At 36.8% G+C, this 18,365-nt stretch overlaps 1 protein-coding gene across 5 annotated transcripts in view; it reads left to right on the top strand.

The window, feature by feature from the left end:
- Nucleotides 1-17,927, top strand: part of ICE1 (interactor of little elongation complex ELL subunit 1) — a 42,975-nt gene extending 25,048 nt beyond the window's left edge. For 4 of the 5 annotated variants that reach the window (XM_027722413.2, XM_027722412.2, XM_027722415.2 and 1 more), the window contains 7 exons: nucleotides 1,051-5,502; nucleotides 7,389-7,557; nucleotides 10,761-10,921; nucleotides 13,465-13,655; nucleotides 15,043-15,149; nucleotides 16,028-16,126; nucleotides 17,029-17,927. In XM_027722413.2, coding sequence (XP_027578214.1) covers nucleotides 1,051-5,502; nucleotides 7,389-7,557; nucleotides 10,761-10,921; nucleotides 13,465-13,655; nucleotides 15,043-15,149; nucleotides 16,028-16,126; nucleotides 17,029-17,210 — 5,361 coding nt within the window. In that variant the 3' untranslated portion in view covers nucleotides 17,211-17,927. Of the gene's footprint in view, nucleotides 1-1,050; nucleotides 5,503-7,388; nucleotides 7,558-9,830; nucleotides 10,721-10,760; nucleotides 10,922-13,464; nucleotides 13,656-15,042; nucleotides 15,150-16,027; nucleotides 16,127-17,028 lie in introns of those variants that run through there. The other variant, XM_039389097.1, reaches the window with a different exon arrangement.
- Nucleotides 17,928-18,365: the final 438 nt, after the last annotated feature.

An 18,365-nucleotide genomic window follows, 5' to 3' on the forward strand; every position in this document is an offset into this window, starting at 1 on the left:
AAGGGTCTCTGTGTGTTTAGATTCATATGAATACTATTTTTTACCTTGTAGCATACTGCCAGTGGAAGGGAGCAAAAGATAATTTTGGGAAGTATATGTGTCATGATTTAACCCCAGTCAACAACTAAGTACCACACAGCTGCTTGCTCACTTCCCCACCAGCCGGAACGCTAGGGAGAATTGGAAGAGTAGAAGTGAGAAAATATGTGGGTTGAGATAAAGGCAGTTTAATAGGTAAAGGAAAAACCACGCACACAAGCAAAGCAATGCAAGAAATTCATTCACCATTTCCCATGGGCAGGCAGGTCTTCAGCCATCCCCAGGACAACATGACTTCATTATGCATGAGTGACTTGGGAAGACAAACGTCATTACTCCAAACATATCCCACCCTTCCTTCTTCCTCTCTCTTTATATACTCAGCATGATGCCATAGCAGTATGGGATATCCCTTCAGTCATTTGGGGTCAGCTGTCCCAGTTGTCTCTTCCCAACTTCACATGCACATCCAGCACCCTCACCAGTGTGGCAGTATGAGAAACAGAAAAGGCCTTGATGCTGTGCAAGCACTGCTCAGCAATAACAAAAACATGTATATATTATCAACACTGTTTTCAGCACAACTCCAAAACATAGTCCCATAGTAGCTACTGTGAAGAAAATTAACTACCTCAGCCAAAACGAGCACAATCGCCTGTGTCTCAACTTGCTGTAATAATTTATTTTCCCAATGCTGCAGACATAGTCCCAACTCCCGTTCAAACATAAGCATAGCTTTCATAGCAAAATTGCAGAGCTTGAAAGTCAAATGCTACTCAAATGCAGTTTTCCAGTAATCTTAGAATGCAAGTAAATAGGTAAAGAAATCTTTTAACAGAGGTACTTTCCATTTGCTGTGAAAAACAATGATGGAGAAGGTCGTAATTTATGTTATCAGCCTTAATCTCTCAAAAACCACTGCATCAGGGCCACCAGTGCATTTGTTTACAGAAGGAGATCTTAAAACTGATACCAGGGTTTAGATTATTAACTTTGTTTTTTTCATTGAAGGATATGTTGTTTGGAGAAGTCACTTGTTCCAGTGATGAAGAAGGTGATTGCAGTGCTTCTGCAGCAGAAGATATTTTACAAGAAGACCAAGTTCAGCCTCTGAGTTGTAATGTAGTCAGCCTCAATGAGGAGTGCAACAGACAGAGTAAATCATGTGAGCATGGTCTTGATGCAGAAATCTCACTTAATCTGAGTTGGAATGAAAAGAACATTTGTATCAGTCCAAAGATGTCAAGCAAAGAGGAGAGAGAGGCTGAAATAAAGCTAGCTGAAGCTGCTACTTTTATTACAAACATGGAAACTAACAAAGATTGTTTGGAGAATTCTGAGAATATAGAAGCTGAGAACAGAGAAGAAGCAACAGTACACAAACTGGAAAACATTAAAGAACAGAAAAGAGATAGTGAGAACATGTACAGTGAAGAGGGAGGTTCTTTAGCTAATGTTATGTTACAAAGTTCCAAGTCTCAGAATCAGATGGAAAAAAGTAGTGAGCAAACAAAAGAGAATGTAACCTTAATCAGAGCTGTTGATAATGAGGGTAAACATGAAAATCATGGTGAATTAATGAAAGCAGAAAGAGGTGGATTATTAGAAGAGAGAGGAAGTCCCAGGAAAGTATCTGTTCCACAAAGTGTAACTCATTTGCCAGCTGAGCAATGCATTGTGCTTCAAAGTGAAGATTCTGAGGAGAAATCTGGTATGTTGATGCAGAATGAAGTTGTTGAAAACGAATCAAAAAATGTAATCAAAGTAACTAATACGGCTGGAGCTATTGAGATCTCTGCACACTCTCAGTGCTCTGAAATAAAACATGACAGTGAAGAGATACTGGAGAAACAACATGTGCAAACAGTAAAAGATGAAGTGGGCAGAGAATGTGAACCAGAGACTGTTAAAGTCTCTAGGCATTACTTACCTATATCTGCTATTGAAGGAATCAGAAATTTATTGTCAGCCTTTCCAAAAGATGAACAGTTTAAAAGTGAAAACATGAATGTAACCAGAGCTCCAACTATTGAACTAGCCATGAAATTTAACAGAGGAAGTGTTCAAAAAATAACTGAATCATCAGAGTTACTGCATAGTACAGAAAATGGAAAGTTAGTAGGCATAAAGAAGGGGGGATATATGAAAAGCAAACCACATCAGGAAGAAAATTGTAGTAATTTATCTCAAGGGAAGTCAGACTTGGGAAGTATACTTGCACTACCAAAGAGAGCATGCATTATTGATGCAGGAAGCAGTGTAGCTAAGTGTGAATCCTCTGTGTTAGATTTTACAGAAGTGAAAGGTGAAATAAAACACTCTGAAAACTTGTATAGTACATTAGAATGTGAGCAGTCCAAAACTCAAAACTTTAGGGAGTTTGAATCTCGAGAGACTCAATTCAAAGTTAATCCAGAAGATTTTGGAGAGGAAAGCAGTGAGCTGTTAGCAAGAGGAGATTCTATTGAATCTATCTTAGTAGAAAGTAATCTTACTTCTCAGGCACAGTTTGCAAAACCTCTCAATCAGTTCTTGATAACTGAAAATATTAAATGTGATGAAATAAAAGGGGAATTAAATATGGTGACTGAGACTTGCTCCAGTTCATTTAACTCTGAAAATAATGCTGTGAAGAAAAATAATTTTTCAGGGATCATCTGCCAGCCTGCTTCGGAAACGGATTATAAAAGTGGCTTGGCTTTTTCTACTCAAGAGGACTACTTGAAGAATCACTGTATAAATAATGAAGAAACAGATTCTCCTGTGCAAGTAGGAATTGGCTTGGAATCCACAAGGCCTCCTGATCTAAATTTCAGTCTTCTGAAAGTTGTTGGTTTTGTTGAAACTAATGTCACAGGAAAGGCTGCTTTTTCCTGTACATGGGAAAACAAGGGAGATACAAATTGTGTTATGGGTAGTACATTTAACTGTTCTTCAGAAAGCTTGGAAGAGAGTGCTGATATCCTGTCTGCTGAAAAAGGCAACATGTGCAAAGAACTGGGCTGCCCTGAGAGGGGATATGTACACAAAAACGAAGTGAAAATTCCAGATAAGGAGCAAACAGTAGATAAAGAACCTCAGGCATCTGTTAAATCACAGATATTGGATGCAAACTGTTATAAGAAGAATGCTTTTCTCTTCCAAAAGTTTGATTGTCAAGAATCAGGATGCAGGCCTTCTACATGGGAGGTTAGAACAGATCCTTCTAGAACTGGTTCACTGTTAGCTGGGGGAGAAAGCAAAGAACTGAATAGTTCTGAGGGATCTAGGGAAAATGCCCTTAAAAGGTGTAAAAATGATTTTGATATGTCAGAGCAGAGCAATGACTCTGAAGAGAAAGACTGTTCTATACAAAAAGTTAGGTATGTGAAATGTTCTAAATGTGGTCCCATATTCAGAAAGGAACTGAGAGCTTCCAAGAGAATTGCAGTGGGTGGTCTGGAAACTGGTGCAATTGTTGATGCTGATTACCAGCTGTGTGAACTTCATTCAGTGATGCACCCAGGAAATACTTTTACAGTTAGTCATCTAAAAGCAGGCACTATGGTGGATATAGATACATGCTGTGAACCAAACAGCTCTGGAGATACTGCAAAGGAGTGGCCAAGTGTGACTGGGGAGGGTTATCCTAAAGACTCAGCCTCTTGGAAAAGGGAGTTTATATTAGTAACCTCTGAAAATACTGAGGGTGATAATGAACTCATAGATTCTAACATTGCTGGATGCATCAATGACAGTGAGGAAAGTCTTTTAAAAGCTGTGACATCAAAAGAAAGCCCTGTGATGCCAAGTGCTTCAAAAAATAGGTTACCACTATGCAAGATGTTAACTAGATTCTCAGAAAATTGCAGGCTGACTGTAAAAACCAGTAAATTAAATACAAGAGTGTTAGCACTTGGCAATTTCTTAGAAGGAAATGATTCTGCAAAACTGCAGTCAAATGTGGAACAAGGTCTACTACGCAGTGTTGATATGGGGGTCTCAGTGTTTGAAGAATATAATAATAATCACGCCTCTTGCAACATAAGAGAAAACAACACTGATGTTATCATAGATAGTAGTAGTAGAAAAAAAATTTTCCTCAAGTATCTTCCAAATCCAGCCCTATCTGATGTTAGGTGCAGTTGTCAGACAGTTAGGCAACCCTCTGAGCCACAAAAGACAGTATTTGAGAAGTTATGCATGTTGGAATCAGATTCTTGTGCTCTCAAAAAGAGCAATAAATTTAAGTGCCAAGAGCAAGAACCATCTGAAGTCTCTACTGTTTCTACCAAGACAGCTGCCCAAGTAATGCATACCAAGCTATCAAAGAGACTGTTTAAAAGTAGAAGAAAAACAAAGACTCTCGAAGTTACTCAGCCAGTTCTTACAAATGCTGATACTTCTATGCCAACAAAATGCTCATCTGAGATGATAAATAAAATTAGACAAGAGATAGGTCCTCCTCTGCCCCCCTTGCTACTGCCTTTGATTTCCAGTCCTCCTAAAACTGCTGGTATCATGTCCCCAGTAATGTCTTCTACAGGTCAATCCTCTTTGCTCTCCCCTCTTGATGGCCTGATATCCCCACTACATGACACTCCTGTTCTTCCTCTCATTTCTCCATTAACAGATACTCCAACAGTAAAATCTGCTCTTTTATTTTCTCCTCCCTCACCCTCAGAAGTGGCAGTAGGTAGAAGGATTTGCTCCTCACCTTTGAAATTTTGTACTTCCATTCCAAAGCACGCACTTCCCGTTCCAGGAAGATTTCCTCTGTTTGCAGCTGATAGTGCTAGTCCAGGTGCTCCTCAAGAGAACTCTGTGAAAATATTGGACACTATGTATCCAGAGCTGTCTGCAAGGGCAAGGACACTAAACATTCTGAAAGGCAATATTCAACTTAACCGATGTGCTTTGTCAGAGAGCCAAAGTTTGCCAGGACCTGTGTCTCAGATATGCGGATTCAAAGCAATTGCATCTACATCAACTGCTTTTGTTAAAACTGGGAGCAATTTGAAATCTGATAGTAGCAAAGATGAAGACAAAGATGTGCAAAATCAGCAATTGTTTTCAAATTCATCAAATCGTCTTGAAAAAAGGACACTATTGCAGGTATCTATGCCAAGAAGTGCCAAGAGACTGAGGTTGGATAGTGAACCACCAAAGCTGGAGCCCAATGATACTGCTGCTATCAGAAATACTAAAAATACAATCTCTGAAATGCAGAAGGCTTTCCATGGTAAAAGCAGTGAAATTAGCGATTCATCACACAGTTCCAGTTTAGAAGCATCACTACCAATAAAGAAGGTTATTGATCCTGACTGCCAGAAAGTTTCTTTGGCATTAAAGAAAGTTGCTGAGTCCTGTTTTGACTTGTTACCAGTTATTAAAGGACACGTGTATGTTGGCAATATCTCAAAGATTCCGATAATGAGAAATGAAGAGAAAGAAGTTGTCTATGAATTTGGTATAAAAAACAAGGTAAGTAGCATAATTTTAAATTTTATGGTTTAATAATCACTTCTGTGCAGATAAAGAGTGTAAGTATGTAGTATTTGAATTCTCAATTGTTCTGGCAATCTGTAGTGCCAAAGTATAGTCTTGAAAGGTTATTAGACATCTCAATTTGTATAACATAAGAAAATATAGAACTGCACAAGAAATTATTGTTCAGTGGTGTCCAAGATGCAAAAGTGCATTTATAAGTACAGAATCACATAATATTCTGAGATGGAAGGGACCCACAAGGATCATAGAGGCCAACTCTTAAGTGTACAGGGATCGAACCCATAACCATGGCATTATTAGCACCATAATCTAACCAACTGACCTAATCTCAGGGTGTAGTACGTATGCTTTTCTAATGTATGCATAATCCACTTTATTTTTGCAGCATTTTTTTGTAGTGGATGGAGTAGAGTGGAGTGGAGTGGAAGGAGTTCCTCCAAAATGATTTTTTTTTTTAATTCAATAAGATAAAATTCATTGAATAATAATAAATAATCAATAAAATACCTTTATTATTCTACATGAGGTTATTCAAATGAATTTTATTGGAAAAATCTTCCCATAGTTTGTTTCCCAGAACTTGCTTAGCATCAGTGCTGAAAAATTTCAGTTGCCATTTTTCTCATAAATAATTTCTAGCCTACAGCAGAGCAATTCACCAACTGATACATGGCAGCATTTTGTCCTGTTACATTTTTTGTACATAATTAAGTTCTCCTTAGAAGTTGCTACCAAGATCTCAGGTCATCTTTGTTAGGAGTTGCCAAATTTGTAACTTCTTAGAAGCAAGGCTATGGCAGCTTTATGTTTCCAGGTCCAGCCAGTAGAAGGGCCAAATATGTACTCCAGATAGACACACATGCACATAACATGCAGCTAATCTTATTCCCTTCTCTGACTAATTGGAGTGAAAACCTGGTAGTGGACAATACATACATACATACATACATATATATATATAAACAGGCAGTCTGGATTCCTCCAGTAGCTAACAGTAGGCACTCAATATAACCAGTAGGTGGCTTCTGTTCTTTGCACTTGTCTTGTGCTCTGGCAAACTTGGAGACACAGAAGCACATATGTATTCCTCTAGTAGCTGGTCCAGATGTGTCTGACTCTTAGACTCCTGGTCATTCAGGTGGCTGGCTTGGACCTCCTGGTTCCTCACAACTACCTTGTGTCTGCAGGTACCCAGTCTGAACAGTGTATTCTCCAGCACTTGGCTCCTAAGCATCTCATTGTACTCCCCACTTTTAGCTCTCCCTCTAAACATCCTGTAGTAAGGTGTGTGCAATCCCAATATTCTCTTTCCTTGCATCTCTTATTGAGTCCCATGTTACTGTAGGCAGGAATATCTCATCCCCACCTCCTGCAGTATATAAGGTGGTCTGGGGAGAGACTGCTGTTAACTAATCTAGTAAGCCTCACACCTGGACAGTGGGCTGTTTGTCCTCCTGTGGCAGCTCTGGAGTACCTAAGTCAGGATGCTGCATTTGCTTTGATTAGGTTATTATCTTCTACCTGTCATTATTCTTCTCCTCATTCCCTCTACCTGTTATTATTCCTCTCCTTGTTCTTTGTTTGAGAAAGATTGTTTTAAATCACATAACTAAACAATTTATATTTAAAGAATAGCAGCCCTATTCTGGATCTGTTTAAGGCATGTTTATTCCGGGAAGTTGCTCCTCACTCCTTTTTCTTTCACTTGTTGCCTCTGATTTAGTTTTCTGCATTTTCATATATATGCAAATAATATTTTTGCAAATAAGATAGTAGTCCTTTTTATTTGTCATACTATTACAATATTGTCAATATTCTTAAGTATACAATAGTCTAACAATATTTTTTGTGTCTTATAGCATTTAGCAGAGTCCTTGCTGCATGTTATTCTCAATAAACTCAAGGGTCAGAAGAATGCCACAAATTACAACTTCAGTCAGGCTCTGTGTCGAGTCTATGCAGGAATTTGTCAACAGTTGGGAGATTTGGAAAGAGCTCGCCTTTTCTGCTATAGCCTACTTAAAGAAGGTATAGTGTGGCTTAGTGGTCTTATACCTTAAATATGCTGTATGTCTTTGCCGTAGTGTTCCAGAATTATTATGTTTGTAAAAACAAGCAAAAATTCTGTGAAAGAGTTGTTTTCCTTAGAACTTCTTTCTATAATGCAGAAGTATAGACTGTTCTAGAAGAAATTTCTGTTCTCACAGTTCCTTCACATCTGTGTTGTTGTTTGGTGGTGACCTGGGCTTTTAGTAGTTTACTTATTTTTCCAGAGAAATATTTTACTTAGGATCCTCTTTGCTTTCATTTTTGCCCCACTATCTCCAAAATGATAATATGATTCTAAAGACTTTTGTCCTTTTTGCCTGTTAGTAGCCTCTGGTGGTCTAGTGGTTAGAGTGCCTGACTCTCACCTCTGCGACCGGGGTTTGATTCCCGGCCCCCTGGGCAGGTGGAGCTCATCAGCCTTGGTAGGCAATCCACCTAAGAGAAGGTCACTCTAAACAAACCTACATCCTGGGGACCTCACTGCCACTGTCCAAGCTTTGCTCGGCCCCGGCAGATGAACCTCAGGACTAAAGGGTGGGCTCAGTTCAGCGCACACTGTGTCTCACCTAAAAAATCCACTGCGCAGGCTGGAAGGGTTAATGACCTTTCCCAAAAATCTTCGCTCGCGAAGACTGGCCATTATTATTATTTTCTTATTTTAATTAAGTCCTGATTCATAAAGTAAGTGTGATTTAAAAACATGTATTGGCTTAAAATAGTGTCTGGAGCTGGAGAATACCTTGATCAAAACTCGTGTATTTTTATGACATGTCCTCTTTAAAGTTTTTTTGCTTCCCATTATTCAAAGTCTCGCATGGTTGAGAGGGTTTTTTCCATTTTGGTTCCCTTCCTCTCCCCTGCTTCCTTTTGTTCCCAGTAACAAAGGTAATACATACATACTATCACTGTACTAAATTAAGAGTCTTGTTTTTGAAAGGACTTCACTAAGTTTGAAAGTACCATTAACATGCAGGGCTCAATAGTATACTGCTATCCATGTTTCAAATTAAAATAAAATTTGAGAGCACTGAGGAGCAAAATGCTAGAACTTGTGATTGTTTCAGTTAGTGATTATCTTTCATATAACATTCTTGTCTTTTTTCTGTTTTTTATCTTCAAAAGGTTTGTGATTTCATTTTGTTCTTAATTATCTTTTTTCTGGGGTGTCATATTGTTATTTGTTTGGGTTTTTTCTTGGTTCTTTTTTGAATTCCTGGTTTTGTATCTGTTTTTCTATCCTTCATGCAGTCCATTATAATTCTCCTTTTACTTTTTCATGTTAATAGTTTTAATACTGCACCATGTTAGAAACTCATCAGATATCTTTTCTTAGTCTAAAATAACAGTTAAATCTTTGCAGTATCTTGTTATTTTTTCTTTTTGTGTGTTCTTGCAAATATTAAACATTTCCCTTTTTTTTCCTTTCTTTTTCTGGGTAAGACTGAAACTTCAGTAGCTAAATACAGATTTTTTTAAAATGATTTTCTGTTCTATACCTTGAATTGCATAAATTCCTGTTGTCATTGTTCTGTGGTTTTAGACTTATGGGTGTGAACAGCTGTAAGCATATCTTAAAGGTCATTTAGTTTTTTTAAAATTCGTTTGTTTTTATTTGATTACAATGTACTCATTTTAGGGCTTTCTCTTTCATGTAGTTTTACATATTCGCATGAGAATTATAGCAACATTAGCTACACAATTAACAAATTGACTATAAACAGTCAGTACTACCTCATTAGACTTTTATCATCTTTTGTCTTGACAACTTGTCCATTCTTTTTGTTCTGTTCTTCTTTCAGGTATTCTGCCTTAAATGACAGTAAATAAAATATTACAGTTTTTTGGTTGTCTTTTACCCCTCCTCTGTTCCCTTTGTCTTTTCTTTTTTTTTTAAACTTTTCTTCTTTTCATGCCACTTTAACTCTTAAGTCTTTTATATCACTGAGTGAATTTTAAAAGTGTTTCAAATTCCTGGGCAGGCAATTCAAGTTGAAGCATGTAGATAATGCTAGTTCACCTACAGTCTGTGTTCTGATAGAAAAAAGTTAATTATTATGTTATGAGCAGCTTCAGAGTAGAAGAAGGTTCATCCAAGACACTAAATTCTTTATGCTCATTAAAGCTTCTTGATTTGATGTATTTTGATATGCTCTCTAGTTCTTGAAAAAAGTTCTTCCGAAAAATGTAGAAGTTATACTTAAGTGAAGAGGGAAGGCACGTTTAGCTTTTCACATTTCGTTGTTTTTTTCCAGGTATATGTATTCCAGTACTGCATTCCATACATGAAAGTAATATCTACTTTTTTACTTATTCCAATAAGTACTTATTCCAGTGTATTTGTTATTGCTTACAGTCTACACATTCATGTTTCATCTTCATATTCTGCTTTGAAGCTTTCTGCTTTGGTGTTCAGAAGCATGTGCTGGCTTCCTCTTCATGGCCTGGAACTCTGTTCTCTCTTACTGATACATGTCAGATATTTGCACTGAATTACGTTAATGAATGAGGATTCTTGAATTTTGTGGGAGTAGTGCAAATTTTTATGTCCATGGAAGTACAAATATTAATATGCATCATTCATATATGCTCACTTACAATTTGCATAATGTATAATTTCCCTGACAAAGTCTGGGAAAATTGCTAAGGAATATCATATGTGAGTTGTATGAAAGTTCTTTGCAGGCTTTTTTTTTTTTTATGTGGATTTCACAGGTGTATGAGTGCAAGGTATTAGCAAGGATTATTTTTTTCTTTGGACTAGTTCTAGTTTGATCCATTAATCAGAGTGCTCACTTGTGTCTGGGGTATATATAGGTAGGCTTTTGGAGTGCATCTTACAGTTTAATCCTAAAAGAATCCAGTTTCAATGCTCCAAGACCATTCTCCTTAGTGAATTAAAGTGAAGTAAGAAAGATAAAGGGAGACAGAGTGAAATGACAGTGGGGGAGGTGGCTTGAGGTTTGGATTGGGTTTTTTTTGCATTGGGTCTTATTTTCTTATTTAGTCTCAGGACTGAGATGTGCTAGTTTAACTCCCCTTCCTTGGGCTGCTAATGTGATGTGACTTCTATACCTTCTTTCCTAGTTATATTGCTAAAGACTGTACTGGCTTTTAATGACTGAATATTTTTTTTGTTGTTTTTAAATATTAAAATCATACTTTGTTATTTCTTTTTTTCTTAGACTTTCCAGACTCAGAAAAAATGATTTTATTTATCACAAATGTATGGCCTGACATCCTTGTCTCCCAAGGTGCAGTTAACAAAGCTATGCAATTAGTTGTCAGGCAGAGTGCAAGCAATGAGATGCTGACCTGTTTGAGTGCTTACCTCAACTGGGAACAGGTAATGTCTGCTTTCATTGTGAGTGTCAGGTTTTGTCTGCATTGGTCACTTTGCTGTCTGAATCAAAACAAGCAGCTTACCTCTAATGAAAGGTGTGAAGATCCCATGGGGTCTGTATAATTGCACAACTAATGCTGCTTCAGGCCTTTTTCCTCTAGTTGTCTAAACCCTACTAGAATACAATACTTGTCTTGTTTTCCCTGTTAAATACTAATCTCTCTACTAAACATTAAAAGTAAAGATTGTTTTTAAACTTTAACTAGCACGATCTTGGACTAGGGAATTCCCTCCATCTATGGAACTGTGACCTTGATGTTCTTTGAGATGTTTTTTTGTTTTGTTTTTCATTGTTGGATCTTTTTAATACATATTGGTTTTGTCTGTCTTTCATAGTTCCCTGTGTAATAGGTAATAATGTTTCACAATTAGTTTCAAGATGAGCCTGTCTCTTTTTACTCATGATCCTTTTGCAAAGTAGACTATAAATACCCATTTATCACCAAAAAAAGTCAGCCAGTTAATTTCAGAAGCAGTTGGCAGTACAAAACAAGTGATGGCAGAAGAAGGGTGACCAATGTTAAGGACTTTTGAGATTTGATTTCAAGTTTTTGAGCCCTTGGGCAAATAATTTCTATCAGTTTTCAGCAGGCACATATTACCATCCTGAAAGGGATGCTGCAAAGAGGAAAAATTGGACACACTTGAAATCATTAGGAACAAATTTATATCATAGAGATGGAAAGCCAGAGGTGCTTTGCTTCTGGACAAGGAGTTTGTGTAACAGGCTTGTGTGTTTGTTTGAAAGCTAGGGCCCCATATTTTTGAAAACCCCATATTAATGCTTGATTGAAGTGCTATAGTTTTGTAAATATCAAGTGAACAAAATCGTATTGATTCATAGTTCCTGGTTCCATGATTCCTATCCTGGTTCCAGCCACGACAGGGTTAATTTTTCAGTAGCCAGAAGGGGGCATGGCTAGGACCCATAGGTTGGTTATTCTGTATATTCTGTACCACCTCATGTCATTGCCCAGGTGTGGGCAAGAACTTCTCTTCCAGGGAGAAGAGCTCCCTTCTGCGTTGGCATAGCATGGTGGGGGGAGCAGTCAGTTATTGTTGTCACTAGTATTACTGCTGTTACTGTTTGATTTCTTACCTCACTGACTCATGGTTTCACCAAGAGCACTAAATTGGAGAATACCATTGCTAAACCATGACAATAGCTCACCTGTTCCCTGTCCAAACACGCTGTTCCACAACTGCCTTGAGGACTGCAGCTAGTCTTACTGCTGTCATTGTAGCCTTTATTTCTGTTTGTTTGTTTGCTTGTTTGTTTTTTAAATCTGAAACGAGCCCTGAATCTAATATGGTATCACTGGAATTACAGCCCCCATAAACCTCCTGCTTTAGAGCAGGTTTATAGTAGAGTGAGTTAAGAGGGCGTGGATTTGTATCTGCTTTTTTTATTATTAAATCACAGTTGTGATGTAGCATTAAGCTCTGGTATTCACTTATGCTGTACTGCGGTCCCTGTTTAGCAAAGAATTTGCATTCTCCATGCTATTAGTTTACAGCTTTAAATTTCATGCCAATAGAGGTGCACATAAGTATGTCTTAGTAAATGTTCTTGGAAATACTAATTCTGTGCATTCACACTACCTACTTTATTTATGGATCTCTGAAATATGAGAGCTGCTGCAGATGGGGAGAAGGACCTCAGAAATTTCTGTATTGATGATAGGATATGACATCATCCTATCTGTAAGCTCTCTTTTACTTATAGAAATACAGGGGAAAATTTCAAGTAGATTGTGATCAACAGTCTGTTATGAGAAGATTATTCTACTTATGAAAGTAAAACTCAGGTAGAATGCGTATTTATTTCTTGGTCAAAGTGTACCATTTTAGTGACTTATACCATGGCAGAACTTGCCTTATTATATGAGAAAATATACTGAGAAAATCTGCCAAGCAGCCACTCTGTTCATGTGATAAACCTAGGGTTTTTTTCTTGATACTTCAGACATTCAGAGAATGTTTGTTTTTAAATTTCCTTCTTCCCCTAGCTATTTTATTAGCAGAATTGTTTCATATGGCATGTTTTTAGTTATTACTACCTCAACTATTGAAAGTACTTGCTTGGAAATTAGCCCCTAATGAAGAATAAACAGTAGCAAATTTTAAAATTATTTAGAAAGCGAGAAGTATTAGTCTTCTTGCATTGGAAAAAATACTCTTCTGACCTTAAAGCTGCATTGAGAGAAACAAAAATCCCCAACTTGTAGGAGATAAGAGAGTGGGCATGAAGTCTGTGGATTTTGCTGTTTGAGGGGGTTTTTTCCCAACTCCCCTTTTAGTAGAAGCGTCACAAAAATACCGAGTACTTGAAGGTTTTGTACTCTATTTGTTTATGTTAATTCAAACCAAAAGTTGGATTTATGGTGTAAGATGTTTTGTACCATCACTATCAAATATATGTAAAGAGTTTGGTTCTGGGCTGGTAACTTTTCATGCACTAAGGTGATTACCTTCTAAAATTCCAGAGTTCCTCTTTAGATGCTGGTATTATGGTCTCAAACCTGCTTTTAGAAATGCAGTCATGTACAAAAGTAGAATTTCAATTGAGTGAGCACTATGGAGAAGATCTGAGTGAAGATGCTTGGCAGTACATATTTGCTATTGATCTACTCTGCTCTCACCTGAAGTGGGATTGGACACATGACAATGTTATAAGGTATTGTGGCAAGCAGTTCTTTCAAGTGTTTTCCTGTATGTGGTTTTTCTGTGGTTTGGTTTTGGTGGTGATTTTTTTTCCCCCAAATTCACTATGACTTAGCTTTTAAAGTAATAAAATATTGCATACATATTTAGAAATGAGGGTGTTTTAACCTGATGAGACCTAGACTCTTGTGTTTGTGTGCCTTATTTTAAGATAGAATGAATGATCAATGAGGAAAGGTAGGATTTTATAGTACTGTTCCAAGAAATGAACCCTGTTTGAGCCATTCTAGTAAAGCATTGCTTTCAAAATAGCTCTATGTGGATGATTGCGAAAGATTTTGAGATGAATTGTCTGTCAGTGAGGCAAAATTATTGTCTTCCTCCAAAATTACTTGTTGAATTCCTCTCCCCCCATCAGAAAAAAATGAGAGTGAAACTTCTGATATGTAAATAGCACTCCTTCAGTGCTGAAAGTGAAATGTACCCATATGCGTTAGTGTACTATCCTGATTTCAGTTTGATTTTAATTCTAAAATCATTAAAATAGCTAGATTCAATGTCTTGAATTTTCTTTGAACCTGTAATCCAGTACCTGGACTGCTACCATACTTAACCTGCTTTGAAATATTTCATTTTGACACTTACACTGATCTGACAGCCCTGATTTTCTAGAGGTTTCATAATGTAGTGGACATTTCTTTATCTGACATAACATAATAATTGATTATAAAGTAAATGGAAATAACTTACAATCATCGTTGTCTTTTATACAAGTTCCATTACTTTCAAATAGTAAAGAAGTTGTTTTTGGTGAAATACTTTTAAATTAGTACAAATTAGCTTCAGTATGTCAGTTTAATTAAAGCCATACAGAGTTGATTGTGTGGAGTTGTGCTGGTAATAGGTAACTAGGTCTATTGGCATCCTTTTAAAGATTAAAAAAGTCTTGGGTACTTTTATGTTTAAAAACAAGCATCAGATCCTACTTGTAACATACAAACTGACTTTTTAGTCATATAAGAAACTTACATAACATTTCAGTATGACATTTGGAAGTAACACAATTTCATATATATCTATGAAGTTAGTCTACCTACAGTCAGTAGAGATGCAAAATGTTGCAGGGAAATGAATAGAAGATGAATGTGAATCCTATCCTGAACAGGAACGATTCCATCCGAAAGTTAGCTTTGATTGTTTGGGTTTAAAACCTTCTTTACATTACTCAGTTTTGTGGATGCTTGGAGTGTTATGAGTTTCCCTAGAAGGTGAAGTAAAGATGCAAGTGGAGCTATGGAAATATGTGGTAAACAAAAGAACCATTTGCCTTCATTATTGTATGAATACTGTACCATCCCTTCATGCACTATCAGATTTTCAAATTCATTTGTCTTTCATAGCAAAGTGCTTTGGCCTTCTATGGATAATTGGGTAAAGAAGAGAAAGGGGCAGGAAACTGCTCAGTCCATTCGTGATAGTGTTATAGCACTGACACTCAGGCTAATTGGTAAGTAATCCAAATTCTTGGTTGAACTTCTGCTTTGTATAACTATGTCCTTTGAAAGTGTCAGTCTGCCTGGAAAGTGAGTTGATGTATTTTTGCATTTTACTGCATCTTTATGCAGATATTTTCTGTTTATCAGCCTGTGGAAATCAGGTACTTAAGTCTTGACAGATGTTACTCTGATTCATGATAACAAATACCAACATCTTTTATGTATTTAAAATTAAATCATCTGTAGCTACATATATAGAATCATAGAAATCCTGAATTGGAATGGACCCACTCGGATCATCAAAGTCCAACTCCTGACCCTGCAGAGGGACAGCCCCAGGAATCACACCATATGCCTGAGCATTGTCAAAATGCTTCTTGAACCACTCTCTGAGTGAAAAACCTTTTCCTAATAGCTAACCTAAACCTCCCCTGACACAGCTTCATGCCATATGGTTTATCGCAAAGTGTATAAAAATAAGGTTTTATATGCAACATAATACCATAGTAATTTTAAGTTATATTAATTTATTTGGGATCTAGAAGGCATTTGAGGTACATAGATATAGTTTGAGTTTCAATAAATATTTTCCACATGTAAGCTATATAATATTGTTTGTTAAACAAAAATTGCATTCTTTATGACTTTAACATTTAAAAACTGCAAACCTGTGGGAGTTGGATCAATCTGATGAAAAATGCCTTGGGGTCTTTAGTTACAAAAGGAATAGGACAACTCTTGTTCCCAAGACAACATGGTAACAAGAATGACTATTTTTTGTAATTGAAATTTGTATTTTCTGTCGATACTTCAACAATCAGGAAGTCTACAAGTTAGGAAGTTGACTGTCTAAATAGTCAGATACATAATAACCCTTTTTTTCTTTCAGGTCGATTGGGCCAAATAGGTTTGAAGGAAGGATATCTTGCTGCAGTGAAGAATATTAGTTCTGTAATTGGACTGTTTGTACAGCATGCAAAAGAGGAAGGTAATGTTTATTTTGAGGAACTTTAGTGTAGTACCTGCAATGTGAAGTTTTGCCAATGCAAGTATATAACACAAATTGAGACACATATGCCAAAACAGCGTGGTTTTGCAGTTTATGTTAGTGCATAATAGGTCAAATTTTTCAGTTTGAGTCCCTTTCTCTTCCAAAGTTAATGAAGTATTAACAGTATTACCTTCTGTTTGAGACAGAGAACAATTCGGAGATGGTTTTAGCCACCTTGGAATTAGACTGTTTCATGTAAGAGCCTATTAGCTACATTAGAGAACTTAAAGGGTGATCTTAACTTGAGCAGCAATAGCTGATTTTTTACCTGAGCAATTCATGCTGAAGCTTACTGCTAGCAAGATTGTTGTATGGGAGAAAGACAGCCCAGATTCTTGACTGAGACAAAGCAAGGCAGTTAGGGCAGCAGAGATCGACATTGCTAAGTTATTCTGGATGTCAAGTACATTTTGCAGTGAAGCACTGGCTGATGTTAGGGAGCTGTTTTGAGCCACCTGTATAGCTTCTCTTCCTTGCAATCTCAGGTTTTTCCAAGTAAGTGGTATATGTCTGTATCTGTTTCAGACTCAGTGTCAACCTGACTGTTTTCATAAGTCTGATCACTCTTAACTGGAGTAAAATCACTAGATACTCAATTCCTTTATGCCCTCTGAATGCTGAAAACTTGCTGAATTGAGAAGACTGGAAAGTGCTAGTATAAAATGTTATGGAATTTGTGTGTAGGTTGTCATCTTGCTACATTCTGGTTTTAGACATCACAGTTGTTGATGTGTTTTATTTCCAGTTCTTGAACTAATAGTTTCTTTAGATTCAGAATTCCCAAAAACATTCTTGCATATCAAAGTTTCTATGAGCTGATTTGTGTTAACTTTTTGCAGATGTTCCCTGGGGTGTGCAGCTGGCAGCCATATATTCACTGTGTGACTTGGGTTCAAGCAATCCAGAAGGTATTGTTGAGGCCGTCCATGCTTGGAGAGCAACAGTTCTTAACAACATCCCTTCTGCTGTCATAAGTGGCATAGCTGAAATCACTTCTCTATGTGAAATGGAGCTAAACTAAAATCTAGGGAAGTGGACTGATCTAAAGGAAGACGTGCCTAACCAACTAAGCAGTAGTTGGTTCCAGTTAAAAACTGTATTAATACAAAGTGGTGTGTCTTCTTGTATTTCATGTTTTTAAACAGAATGTCTGATTATGCAAAGCAAGCTCAAGTATTTTACTTGGCTTTTCTGTTTGAGGGAAGAGTTTTTAAAAAATAAATTAAAATACTTACTTTTCAGTGATCTGAAAACCAGTGCATCTTCACCTTCTGAGGTATTTCTGGTTTGATGTCAATAAAAATCAGTAATACTTTTCATTCTTTTCCTTCCATCAATTTGGAGTATGGCTATTTGACACAACAGAAAATTCAGCCTGACTTGGAAACCTAACTCTATTATTTTGTAATCTATTTATAAAGTAACCATTCAGATAGCAGAACTTTGCCCAGATTCTGCTTTATTTTGCATGGGTAATCTCATAAACTTGACTTAAAATATCCGTGCAAAACAGGTAGGAATTGACTTTTTCTATAGCAATCATGTATAGAATAACAGAGATATTAAATCTCTCAGCTTGTATATATGGTGTATTCTAGTGTGTCTCACATTTGGTATTGCTCCACTTGGGAAATTTTGTGTATGTAAATAGAGATTTGGTTCAAAAAAAGTTCATGTTTGTAATGGTAGTTTACTAGACTCTGTTTTTGTATCTTTCATAATAAAAGAAAAAAACACTCTTGTGTTTTTGTTGATCTGTTTAAATAACACAGAATTAACTGTTATTTCTAGCTAATATAGACACTACTTTGGGGGGCAGGCAGTAATTATCTGATGAGGTAATTTCACTGAATGAATTCCCCATAACTGCAGTTCTGGCCACTGGAAAGAGAGTATATTGTATCTCTCCAAAATTTACTGGTATGCTTTGAGGGCTTGGGAGGTAGCTTAAAAAAAACATTGAAAACATCTATTTTCACTCTGTGATTGTAACCAAGTGAAGGGGTGAGCTTTGCTAATGCAGGTTCTCAATTGTAGTGGGTTTGTGCCCAGTTCAGAAGTTCAGTTTCAGAAATTCACACACAAATGCATACACCCCAAATTATCTCCCCCTTGTCAGTACCCACAATTTTAACTGTTTTTCACATAATGCAGAAAAGCAATAGGATATTTTTTA

This window comes from Pipra filicauda, unplaced genomic scaffold (assembly GCF_003945595.2).
Source record: "Pipra filicauda isolate LSUMZ 115617 unplaced genomic scaffold, ASM394559v2 scaffold124_size2119055_pilon, whole genome shotgun sequence".
In the NCBI taxonomy this organism is placed as follows: domain Eukaryota; kingdom Metazoa; phylum Chordata; class Aves; order Passeriformes; family Pipridae; genus Pipra; species Pipra filicauda.